The sequence below is a fragment of the Sus scrofa genome, chromosome 13, assembly GCF_054392235.1.
Source record: "Sus scrofa isolate SSC_HxYL_T2T_F1_AM1 chromosome 13, Sscrofa_HxYL_maternal_Yorkshire_Landrace_v2.0, whole genome shotgun sequence".
Lineage (NCBI taxonomy): Eukaryota > Metazoa > Chordata > Mammalia > Artiodactyla > Suidae > Sus > Sus scrofa.
In genome coordinates, this window is record NC_139395.1 from 149,639,798 (window position 1) to 149,656,333 (window position 16,536).

Below are 16,536 nucleotides of genomic sequence, written 5' to 3' on the forward strand. Positions count from 1 at the left end.
TGAAAAACCTGGAATATATTTCTTGATTAAAGGACTTACCATAAAAGCTATACTTATCAAGAAGCATTGAGATAAACAGATCAATGGAGCAGGATAAAGTCCAGAAATAGATCTACATTTATATAGTTCATTTCAAGAAATAGTTCTGAAATAACTGGCTGTGTTCATGGAAAAAAATGAACCTTGAGCCATATCTCACACTTTACATAAAGGATCATATACATAAACGTAAAAGCTAAAATGATAGCTTTTGGTAGAAAAACACTGGGGAATATTGTTGCAACCTTTGAGAAAAGAAAGATTTGTTAAAGAGGAAATGAAAAGAAAAAAAATATTTTTTAAATGCTAAATTGCTTTTGATCAGAATTAAAAGTTTTGCTTATCGAGTGGAACTAGAGAGTCTCATACTAAGTAAGTCGGAAAGAGAAAAACAAATACCATATGATATCACTTATATCTGGAATCTAATATACTGTACAAATGAACCTTTCCACAGAAAAGAAACTCATGGACTTGGAGAATAGACTTGAGTTTGCCGAGGGGGAGGGAGTGGGATGGACTGGGAATCTAGGGTTCATAGATGCAAACTGTTGCCTTTGGAATGGATAAGCAATGAGATCCTGCTGTATAGCATTGGAAACTATGTCTAGTTACTTATGATGGAGCATGATAATGTGAGAAAAAAGAATGTATATATGTATGTGTGACTGGGTCACCTTACTGTACAGTAGAAAATTGACAGAACACTGTGAACCAGCCATAATGGAAAAAAATAAAAACCATTTAAAATTTAAAAAAAATTTCTTTAAAGATTGCTTATCAGAAGATATCACTGGAAGTAGAAGGAATGTGGGAGTACAGTTTCAGTGGGGAAGATGAAGAAGTTCTGGAAATGGATGGTAGTGATGGTTGCCCAACTACATGAATATACTTTTTTTTTTTTTTTTTTTTTGTCTTTTTGTCTTTTCTAGGGCCGCTCCCTTGGCATATGGAGGTTCCCAGGCTAGGGGTCCATTCGGAGCTGTAGCCACAGGCCTATGCCAGAGCCACAGCAATGCGGGATCTGAGCCACGTCTGCGACCTATACCACAGCTCACGGCAACGCCGGATCCTTAACCCACTGAGCAAGGCCAGGGATCGAACCCGCAACCTCATGGTTCCTAGTCAGATTCATTAACCGCTGAGCCACGATGGGGACTCCATGAATATACTTAATGCCACTAAACTACACACCAAAAAATTGTTTAGAAAAAAAAAAAAAGGTGAATTTTACATGATCTTTTACCACACATACAAAAACATATCATTAAGATAATGAAGAGGCAAGCCGCAGACCGTAATATATAAAGTTCTGCAACTGAATAATAAAAAGACAAAAATACGTTTGTTTTACCTAAATACTATTTTTTGCTGACCAGCCACTTTTCAATCATTTTATTAAGAAGTCTTCCTGCATTCTTTTGACCTAACATTTTCAGTATCTACACGGATTTAGGATTGTCCCTTCATTTGGTTTATTTAAAATATTAAAAAAATTAATTTTAGTATGATAGTTAAAAAAACCTTTACCACTTACCCTTTTCTACCCAAGATGTATTGCTAACCCCTACACTGTTTTCTATCTTTAAGCCACCAGCCCTATAGTACCTCTTTTTTGTTTTCTTACCATTAACTTTTCTAGAATCATAGATTCATTAAGTAAAAGAAGTTTTTCCTACTCTTAACTATGATTCTCAAGACTTTTTTCAGGGAGTTCCTGCTGTGGCACAGTGGGTTAAGAATCTGACTGCAGAGGCTTGGGTCGCTGTGGACGTGAGGGTTCAATCCCCGGCTCAGCACAATGGGTTTAAAGTATCTGGCAATGCCGCGGCTGCAACCCTAACCTGGGAACATCCATGTGCCATGAGTGTGGCCATAAAAAAAAATTTTTTTTCAGTCACGTAGGAGAAGTTCCACATCCTAACAAATGTAGATTTATGTTGATGGAATACTTTTTTTTTTTGGTCCTTCTAGGGCCACACCCATGGCTTATGGAGGTTCCCAAACTAGGGGTCCAATCAGAGCTGTAGCTGCCGGCCTACACCACAGCCACAGCAATGCAGGATCTGAGCCACATCTGTGACTTACACCTCAGCTCCCATGGCAACACTGGATCTTTAACCCACTGAGCAAGGCCAGGGATTGAAGCTGTGTCCTCACGCATGCTAGTCAGATTCATTTCCACTGAACCACGATGGGAACTCCCAGAATACATTCTTTATCTACTCTTATAAATCCTATAAGCACACAAGTTTCCAGTGAACCTTATCATAGGTTTTCTGTTTGTTTTTAAAACTTCAATTAACTTGTTCACTTGTCTGTGTGAAGCAGACTTAGAGACATAAAAGTATATTTTTCTTATATGCCCATGCTAAGGAATCAGAATTAATTTGAAAGGAGGATATGCTTATTATACCATACAGTAATGCCATATAAGGATATAATATGTTTATTATACCTTGAAGATGTAGTAAATGACATAGCCCATGTCCTTAGGGAATTTATAATGTGATGAGAGAAAACCAACGCAAGAGACATTTCTTCAATAAAATTTTTCTCAATTTTTTTTCTCTTTTCCTTTTGTTCTTTTTTGGTCTCCCGCATGGCATATGGAGTTGATAGGCCAGGGTTCAGATCCGAGCCATAGTTATGACCTACACCATAGCTGCAGCAACACCAGATCCTTAAACCACTATTTCAGGCCAGTGGTTGAACCTGCGTCCCACCCCACAGACACATTGCTAATCCCATTGCACCACAGTGGGAGCTCCTAAGTTCTCAGTTGTTGATGAGATCAGAAGTAGAGTGATGAATAAGGACTAAAGAAGTCTGGGAAGATTTCTAGAGGTGTTGAGGTGTGTGTTGTAGGATTTGGAGAAGCAATGTGGAGAGCCATCACATTTCTATGCAAGGAACAAGACTGGGATGACAATAAAGGAGTCGTCTAGACCAAAGCAAAGGTTGTTATTGGGGATTAGAATAAAATAAGACTTCTAAATTTTTCTATAATCTTTTTTTGCTTGACTTTTTGTAGCTTTTTGGCATTACTATATTTATTTGCCAGTTATACTAAACTCTTAGTCTTTCTACAGGTTTTGTAACCCTTTTTATAGTATCTTTGAACCAGAGATGTTCAAGTGTTTCTTAAGCTACTTTAAGAAAGATTTCTAGGGAGTTCCCATTGTGGTTCAGTGGTTAACGAATCCGACTAGGAACCATGAGGCTGCGGATTCGATCCCTGGCCTCGCTCAGTGGGTTAAGGATCCGGCGTTGCTTTGAGCTGTGGTGTAGGTTGCAGACTCGGCTCAGATCCCACGTTGCTGTGGCTCTGGTGTAGGCCGGTGGCTACAGCTTCGATTCGACCCCTAGCCTGGGAACCTCCATATGCCACGGGAGCGGCCCTAGAAATGGCAAAAAAAACCCCACAAACAAACAAACAAAAAAAAGAAAAAGAAAAAGACAAAAGAAAGATTAAAAAAAAAAAACAACACTAAGGAGTTCCCATTGTGGCTCAGTGGTAACAAACCCCAACAGTATCCTTCAGGATGTGGGTTCAATCTCTGGCCCCGCTCAGTGGGTTAAAGGATCTAGTGTTGCTGTAAGCTGTAGTGTAGGTTGCAGCCTCAGCTTGGATCTGGCATTGCTCTGGCTGTGGCATAGGCCCAGCAACTGCAGCTCCGATTCAGCCCCTAGCCTGAGGATTTTCATATGCTGTAGGTGCAGCCCTAAAAAGCAAAAAAAAAAAAAAAAAAGAATTTCTAAGCCCTTGCTGATCAAAACATTTTGTAGAATTCAGTAAATTGTCATGGTAATCAACGATTGCTGGAGTTCCTTGGTGGCTCAGCGGGGTAAGGATCTGGCATTATCCCTGCTGTGGCATGGGTCCAATACCTGGCCATGGAACTTCCTCATGCCACAGCTGCAGCCTTTTCTTGCCACCACCACCTGCCCCCAAATAAAGATTACCATAGAAGAAGATATTGTTATAAATGTTTCTAAATGCTTATTCTCACTTTCTGTATTTACTTTTGTCACTGATGGGTAGTAAGTAAATGGTCTATGGATCATGCTTTCAATAGCCCTTCTTTAGAATATTAATATTTTGTGTTTTAATGAAAGTTATTCTGTGCAATGTTTTTTTAAACAGGTATGCATCTTCTATTGATGACATTTTAGAAGATGAAGAACATTATGCAGATCAGTTAAAGGAGTATCTTTTTTATGCAGAAGCACTGAGGTAAGTATAATACATGTTCCAGATGCAGCCCTGTGGCGGGTCACCACTCTTCATGTGCTACTCCAGAGTTAATATAGTAAGGTGACTTATTTATTTATTTAGGCCCCACAGCATGTGGAATTTCCTGGGCCAGGGATTGAACCTGTGCCACAGCGACAACATGAGCTGCTGCCATGACAATGCCAGATCTTTAACCTGCTGTGCCGCAGGGGAATTTGTGAGGTGGCTTTTTTTTTTTTTTTTTTTTTTTTTTTTCTTTTTAGGGCTGCACCCATGGCATATGGAGGTTCCCAGGCTAGGGATCCATTCGAAGCTATAGCCGCTGGCCTGTGCCATAGCCACAGCAGCGCAGGATCTGAGCAGAGTCTATGACCTATACCATAGCTTATGGAAACGTGAGATCCTTTAACTCACTGATCGAGGCGAAGGATCAAACCTGCATCTTCATGGATACTAGTCAGGTTTGTTAATTGCTGAGCCACTACAGGATCTCCTGAAAGGTACTTTTTAAATGAATTCATTCCCCTGGGTATTGAATAAGGTTTCATTCTATTCCTGTGTGTTGCCCAGTGCTAGACATAGAGATTTAAGATTGAGCCCTGTACTTGACACACATTATATTGATAAAACCTGTTATCAGTCTCAGACTTCAGATCTGTCTGTATGTTGCTCTTTCTGCTTTTTCCCGTTTGAAGATCAAAAGCAAACTACAGATTGAATATGTGTAGCACGATCTGTCACTAGGTTATATGTTATTTAAATTCTGTAATTTTTTTACATACCTGCATACTTTATCTCTTTGTGAGGTTGTAAAACTTCTTAATATCAGGACTTTGTCTTCTGTTTTTATGGTATCACCTGCAGAGCCAAACAATTCTCTGGGAGATTGTCCAGTTTAGAAAAATGGTTCGTTTTCCTATCACTTTTAAAATCAGTATAAGAATTCTGTTGATAAAACAGAAGCAATATTCCTTTAGCTGTTTAGTACCTGTATGAAAACATCACATTGTTAGCCTTTTTCCTGCTAGAGCTTTGAGTAATAAAAAGTTAAACCAAGATATTTTTAAGTTACCAAGCAAAAGAAAGTTGCTAAACGTGGTGGAATTCTCTGCAGCTCTTAAAAATTATAGAAAAGATGAATGTGTATTGATACAGAAACCTACCTATCGTGCAAAAAGATTTGGGAGTTCCCTTTGTGGTGTAGCAGAAACGAATCTGACCTGGAACCATGAGGTTGTGGGTTCGATCGCTGGCCTTGCTCAGTGGGTTAAGGATCTGGCGTTGCTCTGAGCTGTGGTGTAGGTCACAAATGTGGCTCAGATCTGGCATTGCTCTGGCTGTGGCATAGGCCAGCAGCTGTAGCTCCGATTAGACCCCTAGCCTGAGAACTTTGATTATGCCAAAGACCAAAAAAAAGGTAAAATTACAGAGGATATGTGGATGTGTGTATTATTTATTTATTATCGTTTTGTCTTTTCTGGGGCTGCATCCGAGGCGTATGGAGGTTAACAGGCTAGGGGTCTAATCGGAGCTGTAGCCACCAGCCTACACCAGAGCCACAGCAATGCGGGATCCGAGCCTCGTCTGCGACCTACACCACAGCTAATGGCAACGCCGGATCCTTAACCCACTAAGTGAGGCCAGGGATTGAACCCAAAACCTTATGGCTCCTAGTCAGATTTGTTAACCACTGAGCCACAACGGGAGCTCTGGATATGTGTATTTGTTAATGCCTAATTAATGTCTGGAATGATATACGTCATATGTTAACATGAATTGTGTCTAGATAGCAGGACTAGGGAGAAGAGGGGGTTCTTGAAATTTTTATTTTTTGTATTCCTGTATTAGAAACTTTTTTTTTTTTTAGTGACTATGGATTACTTTTATGACAATAACAAATAGTCTAAACAAAAAAAAATTTGAAATATCTTCTTAAACAATACTCAGTTATGTGAGATTATAGCATTAGTCCTTATGTTATACAAAAGATTTTTTTTTTTTAATTTTTAGGACCATACCTGTGGCATACGGAAGTTCCCACCCAGGCTAGGGGCCAAATCAGAGCCACAGCTGCCAGCCACAGCACACAGCACTACAGGATCCAAGTTGTATCAGCAACCTGTGCCGCACCTTGTGGCAGTGCTGGATCCTTGATCCACTGAGCGAGGTTAGGGATTGAACCCATATCCTCATAGATTCTACTTGGGTTTTTAACCCACTGAACCACAATAGGAACTCCCAAAAGATTTTTTTTTTTTTAATATATGTGATAATAGTATGTTTATTGAAAAAAATGTTGCGGGTATCTGGAAGACAACCTTTTTTGTTTTTTTAAGTATATAGTTTTTATTAAAACAAGGAGTTCCCATTGTGGCTCAGCAGTTTAAGAACCCTACTAGTATCCATGAGGATGGGGGTTTAATCCCTGGCCTCGCTCAGTGGTTTAAGGGTCTGGTGTTGCTTCAAGCTGTGGCGCAGATGTGGCTTGGATCTGGCGTGGCTGTGCTCTGGTGTAGGCTGGAAGCTGTAGCCCCGATTCACCTCCTAGCTCGGGAACTTCCAGATGCCATGGATGCAGCTGTAAAAAGGGTAATAAATAAAGTTTTTATGCTTAAGTTCTGCTAGATTAAATTTTTAATGTTGAGCTACTAAATTTTGAACTCAAAAATCTGGGTATAAAAGTTCTGGCCCTTCACAATGCCTCCCCTTTACTGTCGAAAAAGTTTTAACATGTTAATAGAGAAGCCACAAAAACTGAATGGCAGCACTTTTTTGCATTCCTAGGGCTGTGTGCAGGAAACATGAACTTATGCAGTATGACTTGGAAATGGCTGCTCAGGACTTAGCATCCAAGAAGCAGCAATGTGAGGAACTGGCAACTGGGGTGAGTGGTTTTCCATTTAGGGCTTTGGTATTATTATAGCAAATCTTAAGTGGAATGGGCTGCAGAATGCCTTTAGCTTTTACAAGGGAATAATTTGTGGATAACTTTATTATTTTGGTTGTGATCTTGATATAAAAGTATGCAAGACATTAACATGATTATTGATTATGTATTATAGATTATTATAAGAAATTTTGCACATTGCTTTATATAATAAAAATCATGTCATTTCTGATTAAGTCAGGTGAACAGACATTATTCCTTGCGATTGAAATAATGACTTTTTTCAAGTTTAATTTTACCAAGTATATTATAGAAATTTTAGTTAACTTTGAAAAGCTTTACTATCTTAGAATCGGTGCCTCTCTCCTAATAAGGAGCTTTTTGTGTACTTTTTTCTCGAATACTTACAATGAGTACTGGTGAAGAAATTCCATATCTTATTGTATTTAGACTTAGGTCATTTTTGTAATCAGCTTTGTCCTGTCCACCTGTTTCATTGGAATAAATTAGCTGTTATGGTAAGAGCATACAATCTGGAAGTAATGAAGCAGTGACAGTGCTACCATTTATTTGTAAGTCATTTCATGGTTAACAAGCTACCCACTTGCTACATGTACAAAAGTCATGGATTTGACCATGAAAAGAACTTTGACCATGAAACAGGTATATGCTGGCTTGATTTATTTTTAAAACCCAGGGGAAAGTCCCAGTCCATTTTCAGAGCATTGGGTCTCTGCTCCTACATGGGAAATATCAGTGTTTCCGTTCAGTGAACCCAAGAGAATGAGTAAGTGTCAAAGCAGTAAAACTTGAAGCTTGGGTTTAGGCATCCTGGCATCCTGTTTTATTAATTGATACCCAAGTTTTAGTGTGAGTTAAGCAGATTTTAAATAGTTTCTTTAGTAGCCTGCTGATGTTAAGCCTTGTGGTGCTTCCTTCTGAGCTAGGGGGGAAATGGCTATTTTCTCGTTTAAAAAAAAACACAGCTTTTAATTGTGGTAAAATATACATAACACGACATTTATTATTTTAACCATCTTTAGTGGTAAAGTTCTGTAGTAGTTACATTTACTTTGTTGTGGAACTAACCTGCAGAACTCTTTTCATCTTGTAAAATTGATACTCTGTACCTTTTAAATACCAACTATCAATTTTCCTTTCCACTTAGCCCCTGGCAGCCACCATTCTACTCTGTATCTATGAATTTCACTGATCTGGATACCTCATTTAAATAGACTCATACAGTATTTATTTGTCTTTTTGTGACTGGCTTATTTCATTTAGCACAGTGTCCTCAAGGTTCATCCACGTTGTAGCATGTATCAGAATTTCCTTCTTTTTTAAGGCTGAGTAATATTTCAGTGTAAACATGCTCTTTATCCATTCATCTGTTTCTATTTCATTTTAGACCGTGAGAACATTTTCTTTGAAAGGGATGACTACCAAGCTCTTTGGTCAAGAAACTCCAGAGCAGAGAGAAGCCAGAATAAAGGTGCTAGAAGAACAAATAAATGAAGGAGAGCAACAGCTTAAGTCTAAAAATCTGGAAGGGAGGTAAAAACGCTGAGATCTTTAACATAGTGAGACCTGTTTAAAAAAACAGAAAGACCTGTAGACTGTGTGGCAGATTGTTTATAACCATTCCCATCTTTATCAGGGTCCCTTGATATGGCCTGTTCTTCTAAAATGCAGTAATTGAATTCCTTTGAAATTTGAATAATCAGAAATTATGTTATGTAGAAACGGTTGTTTTAGAGTATGGGAAAGAGGAAGAAGAAAGCATTTGAGCTTCATAATATTATTTTTCTGCACTTTCTGTGATTTCTATCTGTTGTGTGTTCCCTCTGCCTTTTTCTGTCACTCATAAACCTGATCGTTCGGTGCCCAGCTCCTGGGTTACTGCTCTTGTGAAACCTTCTCTTACCCTCACAGAGCAGTTGCTTCATGCCGCTATCTTGTGGCACTTGTATATTGGGTGGTTGGTTGTGCAGTGTAACTGTCTCTGGCTTAATTACAAACCCTTCAAAGTCAATGATTGTATCTTTTTCATCTTTGTATCCCAATACCTCGCATAGGTCTTGGAATGAGATTATTCCATAAGTAATTTGAGAAATTCAGTTCTCAAAGATCTGCCGTGGATGGCTCTTGGGCTCATTTTTATTTATTGTTGTTTCCGTCTGATTGTTACGGAGTAGACTAAGGTAGACCAAGAGTATATCAATGATTTTGAGGTGGTTTTGTTAATGTTTAGAATTGCTGGCATTAAGTCAAAGTAAACATTCATGATTAGAGTTAAAAAGACAAATGCCTCTCAGAATTTTTAAAACTCCAGTTGTCATTTAAAGCAAGTATATGTAATCTATCATGTTGAAAAGAGTATGTTTTCCAGTTTCCCCAGGAAGGCAACTTTGTGTGGCATCTGTTAGGCTTATGAGCTGATTCAGGGAGCCATTTACATCTGTGTTATAGGAATAATTCGAAGCTAAAGTTCTTGTGGCAAAATAGAGATCATTAAAATGTAGAAGGATGTATGACTGTCTGTTTTTTTCTCCCACTATAATTTTTAGGCAGAGAAAAATAGAGCTGTCTTACAAGCAATAACTTTTTCCTCTATATAGACAAATACAAACCCAACTCAAATGAGAAGTGGTTATTTGAATTTATAATGTGTAGTTCACTTAATTTAAATAATAATAATAGTGACCATACCTTTTATTTCAGAGAATTTGTCAAAAATGCTTGGGCTGATATTGAACGCTTCAAAGAACAAAAGAACCGTGATTTAAAGGAAGCCCTCATAAGCTATGCAGTCATGCAGATCAGTATGTGCAAAAAGGTAGGTTTTGGTTTCAGTGAAGGTACAAGTATATTTAGAAGTGCCTACAAATTTCTTTGAAATCATTTTCTCTTATTTGGACTAAAATATTTATCATTTTCATTTTTAAAGCCCATTCTTCTCTTCCAGAATGTTTCCCAATTTCTCTACTTAATTGTGAGAGAAGTATCATGACCAAAATATCAATTACTGAGTCTCCACTCATCTAAAGTTCCAAATTTGTATGCCTCATTTATAACTTGTATTTGAAAATATGTACTAACAACATCACTTTGGTTATATGACATTCTTGGATAGGGCAGGAAAATACCATTCCTAACAGTGATGTATGTTTTGGAAAATAGTTTTAAACATTATTTTGGGAAAATGTGGTTATGATATGGTTTATTGTGAGAATAAATCCTTAATGTAGCTGATATCTGTAGTAGAAGATAACAAACATAGAAGCTTATTTTGGCTAAAATAAGAATCTGGGCAATGGTGGAAATCTTTCTAAAATGCTATTTTAAAAACAAAACCATGAAACATTCCATAGACTCTTTTTCATAACCTTAGATCTGCCTGTGTAACTGCTAGTCAGTACCAGTGCTTTACACTTTCCCAGCGATTTATTGAGCAATTTTACATGCATTATCTGAGTAAATTGTGTAGTAAGATAGATTCCCATGTTTATGAAAACATTCCAAGAGATTTAAAAAAAAAAATCACATTCATATGAACATTCTTATGGTTTGATTTATCCAAAGTTTAGATTTTCTGGCTCAGAACCATCTCTCGCATAGCCCGTTTCACTTGTATGACCAGCAGTAGCCGTAGCGAACGAAGATGTTTTGAATTGGAAACACCAGACTCACATATTACTCAGTGGACCAAGTTCATAGTTATGCCTCAATGAATTTGAGTTACTTCATGTTGTAGATCTTTGGGAGTCACCTAAGAGAAGTTAAAACCATGACTAGTCAGTCTGCAAGGGCTCATGATTGAATACACTGTAGTTTAGAGTGTTTCTATCTCTGCTGTTTTCATCCTATCAGCTCCTGCTGCTGCTTCATGTTTATAATCTTTTTTCTAATCTCCTTTTTAAATCTTGAAAGGTCTGAAAGATCAGAAAACAAAAGTTTGTAGAGTTGGTTTTGTTTTATTACTGTAAAAGACTCATTAATAAGCTCCTGTGTTTTCCTGTTTGCTTCTTTTCCTCAGTAGAATGCAGATGTGATATAATGGCTCAAAGGACTTCTTCCCCACACTTTGCTTAGGGTGAGGTGGTTGAGGGTGCTAAAATGTCATCTCTGAATGAAACAGATATTACTTGTATAGTATTACTCATGTATCCTAAAAAATTATCACAAATGAGTTTATTCACATGAGATTAATAAGAGTGTATGTAACTATATTTCTTAGTGTTATAATGTTTCATCATGTCTTTTTTTCTCCAAGTGAACTGGAATTTTTTTTTTTTTTTTTTTTTCTTTTTATGGCCACACCCTTGGCATATGGAGGTTCCCAGGCTAGAGGTCAAATCGGAGCTGTAGCCACTGGCCTACACCACAGCCACAGCAGCACAGGATCTGAGCTGCATCTGTGACCTGCACCACAGCTTATGGCAACACTGGATCTTTAACCCACTGAGCAAGGCCAGGGATTGAACCCGCATCCTCATGGATCCTAGTTGGGTTCATTAACTGCTGAGCCACGAAGAGAACTCCCAAATGGACTGGATTTTTATATTTGCAAATCTACAGTGCTATTTTCTTTAGTAACTTAAAATTAGTTGAGAAGTAAAGATTAACATCACCTTTTTTTGGTAACTGGAGATAACTATATATTTCAAACTATTTTATCTCTCTCACTTTTTTTTTTTTTTTTGGTTTTTAGGGCTGCACCTGAGGCATATGGAAGTTCCCAGGTTAGGAATCGAATCAGAGCTGCAGCTGCCAGCCTCCACCACAGCCACGCCAGATCCAAGCAGTGTCTGCAGCCTACACCACAGCTCACAGCAGCGCTGGATCCTTAACCCGTTGAGTGAGGCCAGGGATCGAACCCACATCCTCATGGATACTAGTCGGGTTCATTACTGCTTAGCTATGACAGGAACTCCCCCACATCCTTTATTGAAAACTCAACACTGTTACACCTTCCTGTGTGTCTTTTTAGACTTACTATACATATACAATCATTTAGAAAATATACACTTTTCCTCTTTCCCACAAAAACAGAGTTGGATTATACGTGTTAGTGTATAGTTTTTGTTTTTTCATTTGCTGTGCTGTGGATTTTCTTACTGGGATAGTGCATATGAGTTCTATCTTACCTTTTCTGACAGTGCATACACCATTAGTACTACTTTATCCAGGCAATCTGAGACATAGTAAAGAATTTTTGAGGGGTTTTTTTCTTTTTGTAGTTCATCAAGGAGGAAAAAAGCTGAAAAGATTTTTTTTGGTTTGTTTAAAGCCTCAATAAATACTGACATACTTTAATGTTTGAGTATTAAAGAAAATATTCTTTCTCCATAATTTAGCAGTTATTAGAGAATATGTATCTTGTTTATTGAAAATATGCCTTTATTCCTACCACTTCCTCAGATTTTACTGTTATATTTTTACAAACATTCATTTTTCACCCCAGTTTCAAACAGGCGTTTTTGTTTAAGCATATTAGGTCTATTATAGCATATTAATTTTTTGCTAAATAGCCTGACAGAACCATTGAGAGTGAGTTGATAATTTAGTACTTAATTAATTTTTATCAAAAATTAGTTATTAGACTAATAAATTAATAATTTGTTAATTAGTATATAATTATTAGATTCAGTTTTTTCTCTTATTTCAAATATTATAAAACTTGTTTGGCCTGTAAGTAGAAATGGTATGAATATGTGATACGATTAAATGAGTTTTTCAAAAGAAGTTGTAGGATTTCTTTCTCTGGTTTGAAGATAGACTCATACAAATGATTCTGTTACTTTTTTTAAAAAGGTATTTGACTTACTAGCCGTTGCCAGAAAAGGTATCATATTTGCTTGACTTGTTATTTATTCCAAAAAGTAAAACTTATTTAGCACACCAGTAAGCCAAGTACTTGGGTTTTCAGAATACTTCCAAAATCACATTTTTAAGTTTTTTTGGCTTGTTTTGTTTTTAAAGGGAATTCAAGTTTGGACCAATGCTAAGGAATGCTTTAGCAAGATGTAATCCTGTGTAATGAATTTCTCTTCAATCAAAGTGCCCCAAAACAGAAGCACAAGTAGATAAAAAAAATTTAAGTTGCTACCCAGCATATACAGAAATATATAAGTTGAGTAAATTCAACTTTCTTTAATTTGATTATAGTTAACGTTAATATAGCACAAAAGGATGTATTTTAATGAAGATTAAGTAGTATAATTTGAGGTTTTGGGTACTGGTGCTGATTCTAAAGTGTTAATTAGAAAAAACGTACCAACAACTTGTCGGGCTTATGAAGCAGTGACTGAATGTCAAGATGTTAGGTAATTTCTAGATGTTTGTTTCAGTGCCACTCTTTCAGATCTGCTTATGTAGGGAGTTTTTTTCCTAAAATTGAATTCTTATCTTTATTCGGTAAAACCCACTAATCTGTTATAGGGGGTTATTTTTTCTTGCCTTATAGTTGAGCTGTTTGATTTGACAAAGCTCAGCAGAAACTTAGTGTGAAATCTAAAAATTTCTCCCACATTCATTAATGCCCCCGTGACATTTGCATACACTAGAAAATGCCTTCAATTTGTGTTTTACCAGAATTTTGATACTGGTCAAAAATTTTATACTGCCAATAAAGACTCAACTTCTCAGATATATAATGGAATACATTGTTATGATCTAGGAATTGCTATATAGAAAATTTTAATTGATTATGTTACATACAAGCATTAAATTCTCTAATAATTCTTAACCTCAGTGATGAGCCTAAATTTACTCTGCTTGGCTCTCTACACATGGCATTTCAGGGTACAAGATGTAGCATTTCAATGTATAAGATATATGTAGTGAACGTAGGTGGTAGTATCTTCATTATTCACATCCTTCTTTTTTATTGCTTGGCTGTAATTTTTGTAAAGATAAATTATATTGGTTTTGTGTGTGTGTTTTGTGATATATGTTCAGAAGCCAAGCACCCTTGGTTTTTTGCTAGCTTTGCAGGACCCTACATGTGTACTCATTATTACTAATTATGTAAAAAAATTTTTTCAGTACTGTTCAGCATTCGACTTTTTTACATGTTTAAAATGTTGCTGAATTTTTGTGCTGTTTGCCAAACTTATACAATAAATAAAGTATTGTGTTGATTTTCATATGATTATTGTTATTTTAACAAAATACTAATTATTATCTGATGCCCTGTGGGAAAATAATATATGCCATATTATGTTTTGAAGTGTTTAATTGTATAAATTTGTCTTATGCCAAAATGCTGGATTTTTAAAAAATAAGATGCTGAAATGATAAATGATTTCAACATTTTTTTACCTTTTTAAAAGAAAATTTCTAGAAGCAAAAGTCATCTTGATAGTTACATATTTCATTCCATTGAATTGTGTCATCTCTTGGCTCATGAAACAAAATAACTTCCCATTTGGCATTTAAAAATCAAAAGCCTTTTCTCCTAGCCTAACCTTAGACTAAATGTAAAATATGTTAGATTCTTTTCTACTAGTTGACTTAATGTGAGAAGGCCATTGATATCTCGGGTATTTTGGGGTTGTTTTTTTTTTTTTTTTTTTTTTTTTTTTTTGCTTTTTAGGGCCGCACGCATGGCATATGGAGGTTCCCAGGCTAGGGGTCAATCAGAGCTATAGCTACCGGCCTACAACACAGCCACAGCAACCCCAGATCTGAGCCACGTCTGCCACCTACACCACAGCTCATGGCAACACCGGATCCTTAACCCACTGAGCAAGGCCAGGGATTGAACCCCAAATCTCATGGTTCCTATTCAGATTCATTTCCGCTGTGCCACGACTAGAACTCCGATACCTCAGGTTTAAAAGATGAACTAAGAAAAGTATTTTATTATCTTCTCTGAAATATACAAATATTCACTTGATTATATGTATATTTAAGTAGAAATCTCTCTCTTTTTCTTTCTCTTTTTTTTTCCAGCTGCACCCACAGCATGTGGAAGTTCCAGACCATGGATCAGATCCAAGCCAGAGCTGCAACCTACTCCAGAGCTGTGGCAACGCCAGATCCTTAACCCACTGCACTGGTCTGGGGATCGAACTGGCACCTCTACACAGACAAGCCAGATCATTAACCCACTGCACCACAGTGGGAACTTCTTGATGGATTGATTTTGAAAAGTTTCACTTGATAGCACAGTCAGTCCTTTAAAAAAAAAAAAAAAAAACAAACAACTCTTAAAGTTACTTTATGATGGAAATCAGTTTTGGTACTATCCAGTGTAAAGAAAATAATCTATATATGTTAACCCTTTTCAGTATTTAAAAATTAGAATCCCAGATGAATTATTTAAAGGAAGGAGGGGTTAGATTTTTAAAGATAAATATAAAAAGATAAAATATATAAGCTGTAATTAAAGAAAGAATACTCAGAGTTCCCGTCGTGGCGCAGTGGTTAACGAATCCGACTAGGAACCATGAGGTTGCGGGTTCGGTCCCTGCCCTTGCTCAGTGGGTTGACGATCCGGCGTTGCCGTGAGCTGTGGTGTAGGTCGCAGACGCGGCTCGGATCCCGCGTTGGTGTGGCTCTGGCGTAGGCAGGTGGCTGCAGCTCCAGTTCGACCCCTAGCCTGGGAACCTCCATATGTCGCGGGAGTGGCCCAAAGAAATAGCAAAAAGACAAAAAAAAGAAAAAAAAGAAAAAAGAAAGAATACTCATTACATTAACTATAAATAGTACCAGAGGAGGAGTTCCCGTCATGGCTCAGTGGTTAATGAATCTGACTAGGAACCTTTAGGTTTCGGGTTTGATCCCTGGCCTTGTTCAGTGGGTTAAGGATCTGGCGTTGCTGTGAGCTGTGGTGTAGGCCATCGGCTACAGCTCCAATTTGACCCCTAGCGTGGGAACCTCCATATGCCACTGGTGTGGCCCTAGAAAAGATCAAAAAAATAAATAGTACCAGAGGAAAATTTTATCTTGACAGTATACTAGTGATATAGTTGGTGTAGTCAAAGCATTAAAATTAAGTGAAGTCAAGGATTTCCTGTCATGGCTCAGTGGTAACAAACCTGACTAGTATCCATGAGGACACAGGTTCGATTCCTGGCCTCACTCAGTGGGTTAAGGATCCCATGTTGCTGTGAGCTGTGGTGTAGGTTGCAGACATGGCTTTTGGATCCCCACGGCCAGCAGCTGTAGCTCCTACTCAACCCCTAGCCTAAGACCTTCCATATGCTGCGGGTATGGCCCTAAAAAAAATTGTCATACCTTTCATTTATATCCAAAAACTTGGGTATGGATAAATGAGTCACTGGTAATTACAACATAGCATCCAAAACAGGAACTGAGGGTTCTTAAAAATCAAGCATCTTTAGAATAAACACCCAGCTTGGAATGG

The 16,536-nt window shown here is 37.4% G+C and overlaps 1 protein-coding gene across 2 annotated transcripts in view; it reads left to right on the plus strand.

Annotated features, from left to right (window-relative positions):
• Positions 1-14,311, plus strand: part of SNX4 (sorting nexin 4) — a 74,308-nt gene extending 59,997 nt beyond the window's left edge. For both annotated transcript variants that reach the window (XM_021070204.2, XM_084990888.1), the window contains 5 exons: positions 4,187-4,276; positions 7,061-7,160; positions 8,572-8,717; positions 9,885-9,999; positions 13,146-14,311. In XM_021070204.2, coding sequence (XP_020925863.1) covers positions 4,187-4,276; positions 7,061-7,160; positions 8,572-8,717; positions 9,885-9,999; positions 13,146-13,193 — 499 coding nt within the window. In that variant the 3' untranslated portion in view covers positions 13,194-14,311. The remainder of the gene's footprint in view (positions 1-4,186; positions 4,277-7,060; positions 7,161-8,571; positions 8,718-9,884; positions 10,000-13,145) is intronic.
• The last annotated feature ends 2,225 nt before the right edge of the window (positions 14,312-16,536 follow it).